This window comes from Zingiber officinale, chromosome 5B (assembly GCF_018446385.1).
Source record: "Zingiber officinale cultivar Zhangliang chromosome 5B, Zo_v1.1, whole genome shotgun sequence".
Classification (NCBI taxonomy): domain Eukaryota; kingdom Viridiplantae; phylum Streptophyta; class Magnoliopsida; order Zingiberales; family Zingiberaceae; genus Zingiber; species Zingiber officinale.
In genome coordinates, this window is record NC_055995.1 from 69,715,696 (window position 1) to 69,732,011 (window position 16,316).

At 33.5% G+C, this 16,316-nt stretch overlaps 1 protein-coding gene across 8 annotated transcripts in view; it reads right to left on the reverse strand.

The window, feature by feature from the left end:
• The window catches only part of LOC121984499, a 155,727-nt gene that overhangs the window by 80,634 nt on the left and 58,777 nt on the right, over positions 1 to 16,316 (reverse strand). For 3 of the 8 annotated variants that reach the window (XM_042537446.1, XM_042537440.1, XM_042537441.1), the window contains 3 exons: positions 9,268 to 9,410; positions 9,039 to 9,156; positions 8,825 to 8,968 (listed from right to left, as the gene is read on the reverse strand). In XM_042537446.1, coding sequence (XP_042393380.1) covers positions 8,825 to 8,968; positions 9,039 to 9,156; positions 9,268 to 9,296 — 291 coding nt within the window. In that variant the 5' untranslated portion in view covers positions 9,297 to 9,410. The remainder of the gene's footprint in view (positions 1 to 8,824; positions 8,969 to 9,038; positions 9,157 to 9,267; positions 9,411 to 16,316) is intronic. The other 5 variants (XM_042537448.1, XM_042537442.1, XM_042537443.1 and 2 more) reach the window with 2 other exon arrangements.

The window sequence follows — 16,316 nt, forward strand, 5'->3', positions numbered from 1 at the left end:
GACATTTTGGACCATAGAGAACTGCTAGAAAAGTTTCAGAGTGTGGATTATATTGGCCTACCCTGTTTTTTTATGCTTATGCTTTTTGTAAATCATGTGATAGGTGTCAACGAACTGGAAACATAGGACTTAGAAATGAGATGTCTCAACACTACATGTTATTTTGTGAAATTTTTTATGTGTGGGGTATTGACTTTATGGGTCCATTTCCTGTCTCTTTTGGATTTTCATATATTTTATTAGCAGTTGATTATGTTTCCAAATGGATGGAGGGCATTCCCACTAGGACTGATGATTCTTCAGTTGTTGTTAGTTTTGTCAGGTCACACATTTTCTGCAGGTTTGGAGTTCTCAGGGCATCAGTGATCAAGGATCACATTTTTGTAACAGACACATGAAGGCTATGCTAAGCAAATATGGGGTTTCACATAGAGTTTCTACTCCTTATCACACTCAAACAAATGGGCAAGCTGAGGTGTCTAACAGAGAAGTGAAGTTAATCCTTGAAAAGATTATGAAGCCTGACAGGAAAGAGTGGAGCAAGAGATTAGATGATGCATTGTGGGCTTATAGGACCACTTTCAAAACTCCTATTGGGATGTCTCCATATAGGATGGTATACGGGAAAGCTTGGCATCTTCCAGTGGAGATTGAACATAGAGCTTATTAGGCAGTTAAAGCTTGCAATTTTGATGCTAGCTTAGCAGGAGAAGAGAGGAAATTGCAACTCCAAGAACTAGAGGAAATTATACTTGAAGCATTTGAGAACTCACGGATCTATAAAGAAAAGACCAAGAATTTTCATGATAAGCACATTGTAAGTAAGGAATTTAATATTGGTGACAAAGTGCTCTTGTATAGGTCACGACTCCAATTGATTAAAGGTTCGTTGAAATCTCGTTGGGAAGGATCTTATGTTGTAACTAATGTGTTTTCTTATGGAGTTTTTGAGATTAGGGAAAAGTCCACCAACCGGATTTTCAAGGTGAATGGCCATAGACCCAAATTATTTCATGAGATTGGCAATGGAGAGGTGATGCAAAAGATGAAGATTATTGATGTTATCTACTCAAATTAAGGGGAGTTTGCTCCAACTTAGTTTTCCTTTTAATTTCATGTCTAGTTGTTTCAATAAATGCTTTATTTGCATATATTAATTTTGGTTCAAAGAATAAATTCTTTACTATTGAAAGTCTCATTATTGAATTTGGTTTTGATTTTTAGAATAAGAAAATGGTACCCCCTTAGCATTTTTCTTTGATATGTTAGAAATGGAGGAGGTTAGCTATGTTTGATTGATAAGTTTCAGATTTCAGGTCATGATTGGATTCATTATTTTCTTTAGGCTACTACTTAATGATGGACACTAGAATGAAAGTTTGGGATGATACTTTTTATACCTAGTGAGTTTTGAGCCTTATTGTGTGGAACACTTTTAGTTTTTGTCACTCTAGAACTTGCTTCAAATCTTTCAAAATTATTATACAGTATTTGATTCATTTTTATGGAATTGTTCATTTTTCACATCTTGCCCACTTGTTCTTTTCCTTTGATTATTATGTCATCTTATTTTTCTCATGCTATATTATTTTTGGATATGGATGCTTTGAATGTTATGTTGATAATTTTCTTTTGGCCGGGACGGACCAAAATGTAAGTGTGGGGGAGGTGTGCCGGAATTGTGGATGGTCATATTGAATCTTAAGAGATGTATTGGAATATGATGCTATGGATGCTATGTGCTTGGGTTTATGGAGAAGTTAAAAAAAAAAAATCAAAAGTGTTGGAATTGAGTGCAAGATGTCAATGTTAAAGTATTGAGGAATTTAAGCAGTGCTCATTATAGAGGAGAAGTGCATGAACAGAGAATTTGATCACTGCTGGGAAGCTGGAAGAGTGTATCAAAATTGGAGAGCAGTATCTACAATAAATGAGTCTTAAGAAAAGTCTTATAGGGTACAGCAACAATTTAGGTTCCAAGTTGTTTTATCTGGAATGCTGCTGTGCAGTAACTTCAGAATATGCAGGGTTCTGAAATTTGAAGTAGAAGAGTAAGGATGGAGTTTAATTTCTGGATGTTGGATTACTGAACAAGTCTGGATCTGGACACTTGAAGTTTTGCAACCATTTTATATGTTGTTTAATTCCGAATAATGTGATTGTTTATGGAAGTAATGTGCAGTTGTTGTGGAATATTACTGATGGAATGCTAAGATCATCAATTTCGGTTCTGATATATAGAGATGGACTAATAGACATTGTTAATGAGCCTGAATTTTGGATTTGAAATACAACAGAATCTACAGGAATATTGAAGTGCAGTAGCTGCATGTGGAGGTGCATTTTGTATCAGTTTTGTATCAAAATTTAGTAGGAAGCATCTAAGCAATTGAAAGCCAACTGAAATTGTAGAATATACTGAAATAGATGGAAACTTATTCTGTAGTGCATCTACAGACTAAGAAAGAAAGAAATGCAGTAACTCATCTGGAAACAGAAAAGTAGAAATAGTGAATTTTTGCAGATTTTGAAATCTGATCAAATGGACCAGAATTCAGAATTCAATTCGTGGGTTTCATTCTACTAATGAAGCACTTGAAAAGCATCATTTAAACTGAAAAGAGGAGAGAAAAGAATGAAACTTAATATTCAAAACAGTGAGGTTTCTATATGGAAACAGAATTCAGATTTAGAGTTTTTATCATGTATGTATCAAAATCTGATTAGCATTCATAAATTCAGTGAGAAAGGAGAGAAAATTGGATGATTTAAAGTAGTAATGGAGTTCAATAAATTCTAATGACTTTTGCTAATTGGATTGAACCAAATTGTGTTCTATGGAGCTTTTAAAATGCTGGATGCTGAAACTGAATTTCTGAGATTTTGATGGAAAATTTGGAAGTTGTAATGTAATTGGTTACTAGAGCTTGGAAGTCAGTTAATTGCTTAAAGTTGATAAATTAGATTTTGCTTCTTATCAGTAAAACTAAGGTACAGGTTGAGAGGTTGTTACAAACAATGGCACAAGGTAAAAACTGGGTTTTGAGAATTGAAGAGAGCAACTAAATCTGTAATTAGGAATGGGTTCTGAAATTGTGGCCAAAGAAATGAGTACTCAACTTAAATATGGCTAGGACTTAATGAAGATTAAAGACAAAAAGGAAAATTACTGAAAATGAGATTAGAAATAATTGAAAGGAAGCTAAATAAGAGAACTGGAACCTGCATTGAGAAAGGCAAAGGCAGTTTGAAATTTGGAGCCATTTATAAGTGGAAAAGGCTAAAAATGAAGGAACTTAGGATCCAATATAGAAGGAACATTAATATCAAAGATTCAAATTGATGGAGAACTTTGAAGTTTTGACTATATTCAGCAATTGTAAACTTAGTAGCAGAATATGGAATCTTAATTGCAAGTTATTATGGAATCTGTGTGGAGCAGAACTTAAGGGGAAATTTACTTCATTGACTGTTAAACTTTTGAAGCAATGAGATTCAAGTATTCAGTTTTAACAGGATAAATCTATAATCTTTGCTCTATTAGGTAAAGTTCAATTTTGAAAAGCACAGAATAGAGAAGTGGAGACTGCAGATTGGGAATTTGAGATAACTCGAATGTGAATGACACCTTTGATTTGAAAAATTATGAACACTCGATGAAGATGAAAAACATGTTAACTAAAGATGCTGAGTTCTGTGCCAAGTTTTAAAATTATCATCATAAAATTCTAGTTCCATGTCTTCCACTTTACATTGAAATTCTGTTTCCATTTTGCCTACCTCGTACTAAATCTTCTATTTGTATTTGAATTTTGTTCCTTTGTAATTCGAATGAACTTTCATAATTGTGAATCTTAGTTTCTGTGATGATGGTGAAGAGTAGACAAGAAGCAAGCTTATAGTAGTGCTTAAGCTATAAGTAGTTTGAGAGACCTCTACTTTCAATCGTATTGTAGAAATAGGATGAGTGCCACCCAAAGGTTCCATTTGTGTGAGTTTGTACGATGTCATCTTCAAGCTATTAATGATGGATAAAAGTTATTATGTTGTTAGCCGAAGAGAAGATTTGATATCCACGAATGCTTGGGATTTGAATTTGGCAAATTTTAGATGGTTACCTTTTCTATTCTCTAATCATGTTAAGGAATTTGGTAGGGGGGTACCATTAAAGTAGGACTTAGTTTTCTTAACTTGCATGAGACATGCAAGAATAAGTGTGGGGGATTTTGATGATATGTCAATTTGGTTCTATATGTTGATTCGAATTGTTTGGCTTTGGGGTGTGTTATGTTTGAATAATTGATTTTGGAGTCGGATTTTGCTATTCAAGATGTATCTTAAGCTAATCCAATTCATTATTTTTAATTCATGAATTGTGCTTTATATATTTTAATCTTTGGTGTAGGTGAAGATTTTGTAACCATTGAGCATATATGGATGCATCGAAGTTAGCTAGTTTGGATATGGGATTGAACCAAGCCACTATACTGCTGAATTTGGTAGGTCAAGGGAGTTGTTGCTGCACCAAGGAGTCAAGTAGTGTTGAACCCGGACCAAACTCAAGTCACTGAACCAGGTCAATTTGGAGTTTAAATTCCAGATCTCGGCACGGTGAACAATGGCTTGTGCTACTGTTCATCGTGCCATCGTCGCCATCTCCAGCTAGCGGAACGCAAGCTCCGTCCACTATTAAACCGACATTCAAGTTCTGTCATCACCGGCGACGATCTTAGTAATCGGCGACCATCTTCCGAGCATCAGATCGCGGTGGAGGGAAGTTCTTCTTTCCGCGATCTTCGCATTCCGTAATTCACAGGCAACTTCGGATCGGCGGAGTTTTCCCGATTTGAAAGGTTCTATCAAGAGGCAGGACTTCTGGAGGATATTTTTGGAATTTTTGTTATCAATCCGTAGATCAAGTGGCTCACGATTTCAAAGTCAATCTGATCAATCAATTGGCGATTGCGATCAAACCACTTCCTCTGTTCTTCGGGAGATGAATTTCTCTTGTAGGGAGGTTTCTGCTAGCTTTGAGCTTCATAATTTCTAGCTGGGGATCTAAATCATCACCGGCGATTGTTCAAGGGAGTTTTCGTGAGCTTCTCTGTAACTTTGCAGAGAGACAGATCTTAAGCCCTAATTGAGTTTGTGGATGTTTCTTTATCTGGATTTTAGTTTTAATTGTTAGATCAATACTTTAATCTGTTTCTGTATTCAGTAAGCTCAAAACCAACCTTAAATTCTACATTTTAGAGTAGGAAGAACTTTAAATTCTGCTTTGTTTAGTTTCATTACCACGTTATAGATTTTGATTTAGGCATTTATCTTGCAACAGATTCCAACTTTGTGTTTATATCTGGATTGAATTAATAGTATTCAAATTACATAGTTTTAGTTTTGTTAATAGCTATATGTGTGTTCAATAAAGGTTTCAGTGATAAGAATTAGGGATTTCGGTTCAAATATAGGATTCAATTCTCTACTAATTTCAGCATTAGAGTTCATCCATGGCATTATATTTGTTTGGGGTTTCAATTTTAGAACTCTAATAACCGGAATGTCATTTTCACTAGGAAAATCTAAATGAATAAATCATATCTAAATCATTCACATCATTACTCGTTATCCTTGGAAAAATACGACTTGGGACTCCTTATTATAATACTTGTCTTTAGTTTCAATGAGTTTCAATCTTAATTAATTTGATGTGTCACATGACATGCAAAATGGTTAACACCACACCTTCAGGAGGTGACCCTTGTTTTTGATATTGATGATAGGGACGGTTGATACTTGACCTCCCATGTTCGGCATGGGAGGGGTCATCAATCATTATGCACATGATTGTGGAGACATAGGGAGAGTTAGGATATGCATGAGAGCACTTGTACGGTATACCTCGGATACCTACTCAGACCTGATACTTCGTCGAACATGACATGAGCAAGGATCTTGCATTCTTTTGTATGATTGTATTTTTTCTTTGATGATATATATTTACGCTTTCATAAAAAAAAAAGTGAATCGAGGTAATGAATGAGGAGTATAAGTCAATGCAAGATAATAAAGTTTGGGAACTTGTCCCATTACCAAAAGGTGTGAAATTCATTGGTTGTAAGTGGATTTTTAAACCAAACAAGATTCAAATGGTAATGTGGAAAAGTATAAAGCATGTCTTATAGCTAAAGACTATACTCCATAATATGGGATTAACTTTAAGGAGACATATTCTCTAGTTTCAAAGGTCTCTTTTACAATGATCATGGCACTTGTGGCACACTTCGATATGAAACTCCATCAGATGGATGTCAAGATAGCTTTTTTCAATGGATATATTGAGGAATCAATCTATATGGTGCAACCATAATACTTTCTATTGGGAGGTTCAAAGAGTATATATTGCAAACTTAAGAAGGACTTTAAGGAGGCCTTTTCTCTAGTTTCAATGAAGGACCCTTTTACGATGATCATGGCACTTGTCGCACACTTTGATATGGAACTCCATCAGATAGATGTCAAGATAACTTTTCTCAATGGATACATTAAGGAATCATCTATATGGTCAAATCATAATACTTTGTATCAGGAGGTTCAAAGAGTATATTTTGTAAACTTAAGAAGTCTATATATGAACTAAAGCAAGCTTCCCATCAATGGTACCACAAATTTCATCAAATAATCAATTCATTTGGTTTTGAGGTGAATGTGCTGGATGATTGTGTGTATCATAAGTTCAGTGGAAGTAAGAATATCTTCCTGGTTCTATATGTTGACAATATTTTACTTGTCACAAACAATATAGGTATGTTAAACGATACCAAGAAATTTCTATTTAGATATTTTGAAATAAAAGATCTTGATAATGCATCTTTTGTACTAGGAATCCAAATACACCGAGATCTTTCTCAAGGTATTTTTGGATTATTGCAAAGGAGCTATATCGATAAGGTGCTTACAAGATCTATTATGCAAGATTACAAATCAAGTAACACCCTGATCGCTAAAGGAGACAAGTTTACTTTTAAACAGTGCCCTAAAGGAAGCCTCGAGATTCAAGAAATGTACAAGATTCCCTTCATATGTATGCTCAAGTTTGTATGCTTTTGGATATTACATACATTGTTAGAGTGTTGGCTAGATATTTGAGCAACCCAAGAATAGATCAGTGCAAAGCAGCAAAGAGGTTAATGCGATATTTAAAGAGAACTAGTGATTACATGCTCACATATAAGAGGTCAGGCACTCTTGAGATCATGGGATATTCTGATTCTAATTTTGTGAAATACCAGTATAGCATGAGATCCACTTCAAACTATGTTTTCTATTAGCTGGTGGAGCTATATCTTGGAGAAGTGTCAAACAAAGCATTGTCATCTTCTTCTACCATGACAGCAGAGTTTATAGTAGTTACGAGGTGTCTAATCATGGAATATGGTTGAAAAATTTTGTGTTTGGGCTACGTATTTTGGGAAGAGTTGAAAGACTAGTAAAGTTATTTTGTGATAATAAATAAGTTGTATTGTATTCTAATAATAATAGTAACTCGATAAAATCGAAGCACATCGATATCAAGTTCCTTTTTATGAAAGAAAGAGTATAGAGTGGATAGATTTTGATAGAATACATAGGCACAAACTCCATGATAACAGATACTTTTATGAAGAATTTACCATCCAATATCTTCTATGAGCAAACCACTCTTATGGGTGTTATTCAATTTGGTTAAGTCTAGATCTAGTGGGATTTTGAACTATATATGTTTTCTATATATATTTGGTTATGTTGTGGAAACTTATGTATTTAGATATTTTTTGATCAAATATAAAGTTCAATGTTTACTTTATTATACTTTACATAACTTAAGTTAAAGTGCTGATCTCAACTTTGGTTAAGGAGGATCAGTTAAAAATTAACATGAATATATCACCTTGCATGTAATTTTCATGCCACATATTCAGGATTCATGTATTTCATTTGATTGTATTCATGTACGTGATCATTGATAATTTAGTTGTGATAGATACAACAAAGACTATATTGATCATATATCTATATAATTAATGAATGAGATGGTTAAGAAAGCCCTATAACTATGATGATAAAAGTTTTGAGCCCATTAAAGTTAACACATTTATAAGTTTACACATATTACGCAGTGGAAGATTATTAGAATATTAGGGTTATAATTGTAATTATAAATGTCTAGTGTCATCAATTAAATAAATAATAAATTAATGTGGTCTAATTTAGAATTAAAGAATTGACTGAAGGGCTTAATTGTCATAAAATATAATAATGTGGATAACACGTAATTTTTGATTTATTGAGGGGTCAAATTAAAAATAAACAAACTTAGAAAATTATAAATATAGGTTATGGTTCTAATTTGTAAAGACAGTTTTAATATTTTGTACTCTATCAACAAAACCCTTTGGATGTTAAGAAAATCTACAAATTGAAAATCATGGTCTAAAATTGACTACAAACTATAGATTTTGATACTGCAATTATGATTATTATGATTGTGATTTCTTAATAATTGAATCTGTGTTGAGATTTCCCAACCTTTAATTTTAACATAATTAACCTTGCTTATGGTAATTGAACCTTGAGGGTTGCTAGCTAGCTTAGTTGCTAAGGACCTTATATAAGTCGTTGTCTATGTTCGTGTGGGGCCACGTAGTCATCTTTAAAATAAAAAACTACTAATTGATTCTTGTAGTTCCTAGAAGAATTTTATGTTATAGAGCCAATTGGGAGACTATGCCAAGACCATAAGGTAACTAAATGTACATATAAGAAGATAACTAAATGCCACAAATACCTTTTGAGAATCGTCATAAGGTGGTAATGAATCGTTCCTGTTGGGACTATGTGCTGAAGCAGAAGTAGGGCTCAACAATGCTTCAGTTTCAAGGCTTGACTTCCGGTCCTCCATATATGGCGTGATGCTATTGTTCAAGCGGAGCTGCCATATGAAGCAGCTGATATGTTTATGCAAACTACTGTATTACAACATTGCAAATGTGAAAATGTACCTTTGCTACATTCGATGATGGGAATGAAATTCCACCAAAGAAACCTAAAACAATTCCAAATATGATGGCTATGGCTACCGTAAGCCTCATATTCTCTTTTGGATTTCTAAGAAGACTGCTGCAATCCATTGCAGAGTGGAGAAACAATGTCAGCCTACACTTGGAAGATTAGCCAGAAAAATTGAATGTTCTATACTGCCAAAAAACTCAAACCAAAGAATCAATAGACCTGCGTGCCACGTTTCCAGATTTTGCCATGTCTTTTAAGATCAAAAAGGCAAAAGGAATCTTGCAAATGAGAGATGTTCCACATTATTCAAATTGTTCATGTTTATTGTTAGTTCAACAAGACAAGTGGGTCTTCATAGAAACCTACACTCATAGAATACAGTCAAAAACAGATAAAATTGTTGCAAGTGTCTCTAACCAAAAGTGACAAAGATTCCGTATATCAAAGGAGCGCAAAAGGTTAGCAATAAAATAAAGTTAAATTGGAGTGCAAGCTTAGATTCAACATGGAATTTACTTTAAAAAATAACTAATATTCATGATATGCAAACAAGTGATTGGAATCTCAAGAAAATTTGATAAAACGAGATTTCTTCAGTCTTGACATTGTTATCACATCACTGATGGCCCTATTTTCACCTTTTTGTGAACTTGAAGATTAAATTACTCACCACTCGACACTTACTATTTGTGTGCGAGTTCATGTAAGCTGGATTATCCAAAAAGATTCCAAAGTATAATCTGGTATGTCCCAATTGATGATATACATGGAAGTCCCTCCCTCTTTCGGACATAATCTTGGGGATCAAACTCATATAAGGCAGCCATTTGGACAATTTTGTGCTTCTTATTGATGCTTTGCACCATATTCTAGAATGTGGACAAGCCAACCCATTGGGTTTTCAAATTGCAGGTTCTTCACCATTTCGAGATTCAGAAATCGATATGTACCACAGTTCAGAATCGACGGTTCAGAAAATCTTGATTCTTAACTTAACCTTCAAAGGCAGTTACAATTCATAGTTCAGAACTGTTGATTACGGCTCGGTTCATAGTTTAAATTATTAATTATATTATATTTTTTAATAAAATATTTAAAAATTTATAAATGTCAAAAAATTAAAATTTTAAAAAAAATGTGAACTTATATAAATTGTCTATCTATCCACTTAGGTATAAAGGAAATTAAAATCATGTAGTTTGTTAGTTACTTCAGTATTTAAATATTCTACTTCATCTTTTAAAAGTTACGTTCTTTTTATTCTTTTTGTAACTTTCTCCCAATCTGATTGTTTGAACTTCCAAAAAGTCGGAAGTCAAAGTACAACAACAACCAAGCCTTTTTCTCATTAGGTGGAGTCGACTATATAGATCTTTCTAAGTTATTGAGTTAAATCTCCTACTATATCATTATTTATATTTAAATAAATTTTATCTTATTTTATTATTTTAACCAAGTGTTTGATCTTCATTTTCCTCATTTGATATACACATTTATCATAGTTTCATATCGTCTAACTGGAGCATATATTGGTGGTCTACATACATCTCTGTATTATTTTAAACATGTCTCCCAATATTTTTCCTTAATAGATGCAACCCTAACTTTCTCTCTAATATTTTCATTTATTATCTTATCTATACTTGTATGTTGCACATCCATCTTAACATCCTCATTTCTTCTGCTTATGTGCTCAAGTCATATCCCAACATTGAGCTCCATATAATATAGCAGGTATAATTATCATTTTGTAAAACTTTCCTTTTAGCCTTAGAAGTATTTTACAATCACAAAAAACACTTGATGCTCTTTTCCATTTCAGTCATTCTATTTATATTTTATACATGTAAGACATCTCTCTTAATCTCTCCATCCTTTTACAAATATGATCTTAAATACTTAAAATTGTCAGTTATAAATAATTCGTCATCTCTTATCTTAACAATTGTCTCATTACGTCTAATATTACTAAATTTAAATTTCATATATTTTGTCTTAACTCTACTAACCTTAAACCTTTTACTTCTAGCATTTCTCATCATGATTCAAGTTTAGCATTTACTCCTTCACGTTCCTCATCTACCAAATTAATATCATCTGCAAACAACAAGCATGACAGTACCATATCTTGGATATATATGTCCAGTGAGTTCGTCCATAATTAGTATAAAAAGATAGAGACTTAGAGTTGATCCTTGATGTAACCTTATTCTTATGGGAAATGCTTCCACCTGAAGTCTTCACTCTTGTCATTAGATCCTTATACATATCTTTAATTAGTTCAATATATCATATGTTAACGCCTCTCTTTTCTAGAATTCTCCATATAATTTCCCTTAGGACTCTATCATATGTGTTTTCTAGGTCAATGAATATTATGTGTAAGTTTTACTTCTATTTTCGATACTTTTCAATTAGTTGCCTGAGAAGATATATAACTTCTATTATCATCCTTACAAGTATAAATCTAAATTGATTTTAGTCATCGTAGTCACATTTCTTATTCTTTTTTCTATTACTCTTTCTCAAAGTTTCATGGTATAACTCATTAGTTTAATACCCTAGAGTTTGCACAATTTGTACGTCTCCTTTGTTTTTATGTAAGGGAACTAGAGTACTTATCTTCGACTTACTAGGTTTTTTTATTTTTAATATCAAGTTGAATAACTTTATAAGTCATTCAACACTTTATTTTCCTAAGTACATCCATACCTCTATCGGGATATCATCAACTCCAACTAATTTTCCATTTTACATTCTATTTAAAATATATTCTACTTCTGAAGTTTAAATTTCATGATTAAAACTTAAATTTCTATATTCATTTAACCTATTTAAATTAATTAAGTTAAGTTGTATACTTAAATTTTCAATGGATAGCTTAGATCGAGGGATTTCTAAATATGTGATCAATTTCAATTTTATAGTATAACAATTGTAAATCGACCAGTCAAAGTGGCTTGAGGGCTTTCCAAATATATAGCATTATTTAAAAAACATGGAGAGGGGGCGATCGCACCCCATCTCCTTAAGGCCAATACTTATAGTTTTGTGTTCAAGGGAATTAAAACTGTACTCCTACCTCGTAGATGAGATACTAGAAGTAGAAAAGGGATATATGTTGATGGGAAAGGAAATGACTGAATACAATACTATTTCAGAATTTGTGGCTCCACTTATTGTCGAATTTAATGAGCTTTTTCCTCTGCCAAGCGAATGACCTCCTTTGCATGATATTCAACATCATATCGTTTTGAAGCCGGGAACAACACTGCCAAATAGAGACCATTACAAGATGAGCTTGTGTGAGCATGAGGAGCTGAGATAACAGGTTGAAAATTTATTGGTTAATAACCATATTAGGGCGATCATGAGTTCTTGTGATGTACCTGTTGGTGCAATCGACCTCTAGGGTTTCGATGTTTGCCAATATGACCAAGGGTTGACCCAAACAGGACCTGATGTTTGGGAGAGAGAAGTCTAGTCAGGACTAGATGACTAGCAAAGGTAAGTCCTAACTAAAGGTTAGGCAAAGTGGAAGTCCCAGTGAGTGAAGCCGGGCCCTAGTGAATGAAGCTAGGTGGTGGAAGCCCTGGTGAGTGAAGCTAGGTGGTGGAAGTCCCGGTGAGTGAAGTCGGGCCCTAGTGAGTGAAGCTAGGTGGTAGAAGTTCCGGTGAGTGAAGTCAGACCCTAGTGAGTGAAGCTAGGTGGTGGAAGTCCCGGTGAGTGAAGTCGGGCCTTAGTGAGTGAAGCTAGGTGGAGGAAGTCCTGGTGAGTGAAGCTAGACTCTAGTGAGTAAAGCTAGGTGGAGGAAGTCCTGGTGAGTGAAGTCAGGCAATGGAAGTCCTAGTGAGTGAAGCTAGGCAACCCTAGGAGGTAACCCTAGGTTATACTTGATATCAGTTAATACTGTGCTAACTCAGTATTGCAGGGAAGCCCAATTAGGTCGACGAGCTGGCAGGTAAGTGAAGGTAAGTCACTGGAGGGGAGTGACTGTGAGGACGCGTTCCCGGGAAGGGAACTTAGGCTCCGATCCGACTTAGAATCATTTCGGAACTCTAAGTCGAGATCTTGACTAGATTCCTGTCTCGGAGAGACGGAATCTAATTAATACTCTACTTGTTAAACTTGAACTGGGCTAATACTTTATTTTGCAGGATATATGTATTTACCTCCGGACTAACATTTTCTTGCAGGAAGGAAGCTGCTGGAAAACTGGGGTCCAGGTGCCCGGGATGGATCCGAGCGCTCGGAGGTACCCGGGCGCCCGAAGGCAAAAACTTATCTTCAGTGTCATTTCGCCGCGTGGAGCTCACTGATTGGTCCGGCGACGTCACAACTAGGGTGCCCTGAAGGTTTCGGGCGCCCCGAACCCCCTTTATAAGGAGGGTCAAGGTTGGAGCTAGAACAACAATTTAGAATCTGCTCTCCTGTGCTCCTGCGACGCTGCGAAGCTACTCCGACCACGCGCTGTTATGTTGTTTTCTTTCTTTTTTCGGTATTGCTTTCCTATTAGCATTCCTGTAATTTAGTTTGTAATCAAATATTCAAATTGCTAGTGGATTGCCCATTGAAAGCACCCTTGCGTGTGGGCCTTGGAGTAGGAGTCGACAAAGGCTCCGAACCAAGTAAAAAACGACTCTTGTTAGCATTGCTTTATTCTTTTGCATTTACTTTTCCGCTGCATACTTTCGACAAGTTTTAAATCGATATTCCCCCCCCCCCCCCCCCCTCTATCGAACACTTACGATCCAACAAGTGGTATCAGAGCAGGTATCGCTCTGATTTGGTGCAACCACCAATTAGGCAAAGGGGTTTTTTTTAAAGAAAATTTTAGATATCGTTTGTTCTTAAAATATATTTTTACGCCTTTCATTTTTTCCCTCCAAAAATATTTTTGAAAAATTTAATTTCATTTTTTCACCGTTGGTTAATATTAATAAAATATCATATTTACCCAAATTTGAAGTAATATTTTTTATTAATATTTTATTAATATTTTAATATATTTTTAATTAGTGAAATATTATATTGTTTCTCCAGCACTGCTAATCCAAGACCAAGTCTTGAAATTTTTTGTTTGTTTCCTTGTGTGCAAGACCAATGTCTCTTCTAGAAGGACGGAGCATCCACGAACCACCTCCATATGAGATGTACGAGAGACATGAATTCAATCTGTGGAGGATGCAGATGGAAACCTTTATTCTTATGAACGACCTCGATGGTGGCATGGCACTGAGAAGACCAACACAAAACTCAGAAGCAAACCACAAGGTAATAAAGTGAGTTTCAAATTTAATACCTAACAAAGTTATTTGCAGGATAGGGAAGGTCAAGGATGCCCACGAGTTTTGGACCTGTCTGACCAAGCTTCACGAGGAGTCGTTGAAGTTAGACGATCAAGTCAAAATTGAATCCGAACTCGAGTCAGATCCAACGGAAAAACCTACTGAATTAGGGGTTACGTTCAAGGTTAGTAATATTTACCAAAATATCCCTGCTAATAGTAGTTTAAATAATATGCATGTCGATTTGGATATTTCTAAAAATTTATGTGAAAATAGTATAATTGACAATACTTGCAAAAATACTCCTAGGATATTTTCTGATAAAACAAATCTAATTAATTTAGAAATACAGAAAATCTGAAAATAATTAATAAACCTAAAAATTCAAATATAAACCTAAACAAATCTGAAAATTCAAATGATGACAAGATTGATATTGATCTAGATAAAATTAATATATTTCTTAATAAATTATTTAATAATCTAGATAATATCAAACTAGAAAATCGATCCTATCCAAACCCAAGATAATCTAATTAATAAAAAAATTAAATATTAATGATAAGGTTAATTTAATAAATTCCACTAATCATATCAACTTAAAAGACAAAGAAAATATAAGGATAAAATCAAAACTAAATTTAACAAACTTAAAATTAAATGTTAAAAATAATATATTAAACAAATATAATCTAGAAAATTCAAAATTAACAATTAATAAAAGGCTAAAAGATAAATCTTTAAATAAATATAATTCAAACAATTTAATTAATTTAAATTTAAAAATTAATAAAAACTTAAATATTAAAAATAAGCTATTAAAGAAAGATAATTCAATTAACTTAATAAAATTAAAATTAAATGAAAATTTAAACATTAAATGCATTCCGTTAAAGAAGGACAATTTGACTCATCTAATTAATTCAAAATTAAAAACTTACAAATTAAATAAAAATATACAAAAATCATAAAAAGAAAATCAATAATTTAGGGGAGGCTCCAGAATAGCTGACACCTCTAAAACTAACCTACCTGACAGGGTAACCCAAACTAACCTACCCGGCAGGGTAATTAGGATTAAAATAAAAAGGGATAAAGTTTAACTTTGCCTACGGTACTGGTGAAGTTTTGGATGATAGTACATTAGGGAAGCTTAGTCTATGTATGTCTAGGAAGATATGGCTTCGACCTGGTGCATTTGGCTAAGTGGAATTAACCGAAACTACCCTTTTTGAATCCTAACTAGTTAGACCAAGGTTTTGTATTAAGTTCAATGGATAGGACTATTTAGAAAACCTCGAAGGCATGGTTACTTTAATGATGTCCAAGTGACTCACCATAGCCCAGAAGTTTATCCAGAGAATGTCTATTTGTTGAGCCCAAAGCTAAACCTGAATCTAACACAAAGTTAAACCAAATCCTGAAATTGAACCCAACTCATCTCACAAAAATTATAGGATTCCCTGATTGAAAATCTAGATCGAGTGAGATGACTAAGCACTTCTAATCGAATCGAAACAAATCGAATCGAATCAAAACAAACTGAATCGAATCAAACCAAATCAAATCGAATCAAAACAAATCGAATCGAATCGAACCAATTCGAATCGAATCGAACCAAATTGAATCGAATCGAAACAAATCGAATCGAATCGAACCAATTCAAATCACATCGAACCAAATCGAATTGAATCGAACTAAATAAAATAAAATTAAATCTAATTAAATTAAATTAAAATTAAAATTAAAAAACAAATTAAATTAAATTTACTTTCAAACTCATTTTAAAAATTATTTTTTCAAAAATAATCCTTTAAAAAAACTTTAAAAAATTCACTTTAAAAATTATTTTAAAAATTCAATTTAAAAAATAACTTTTAAAAATCTTTTTAAAAATTCATTTAAAAGTTTAAAAATCTTTTTAAAAATCTTTTTAAAAAATTCTTTTAAAAACTTTAAATATCATTTTAAAACTTCACT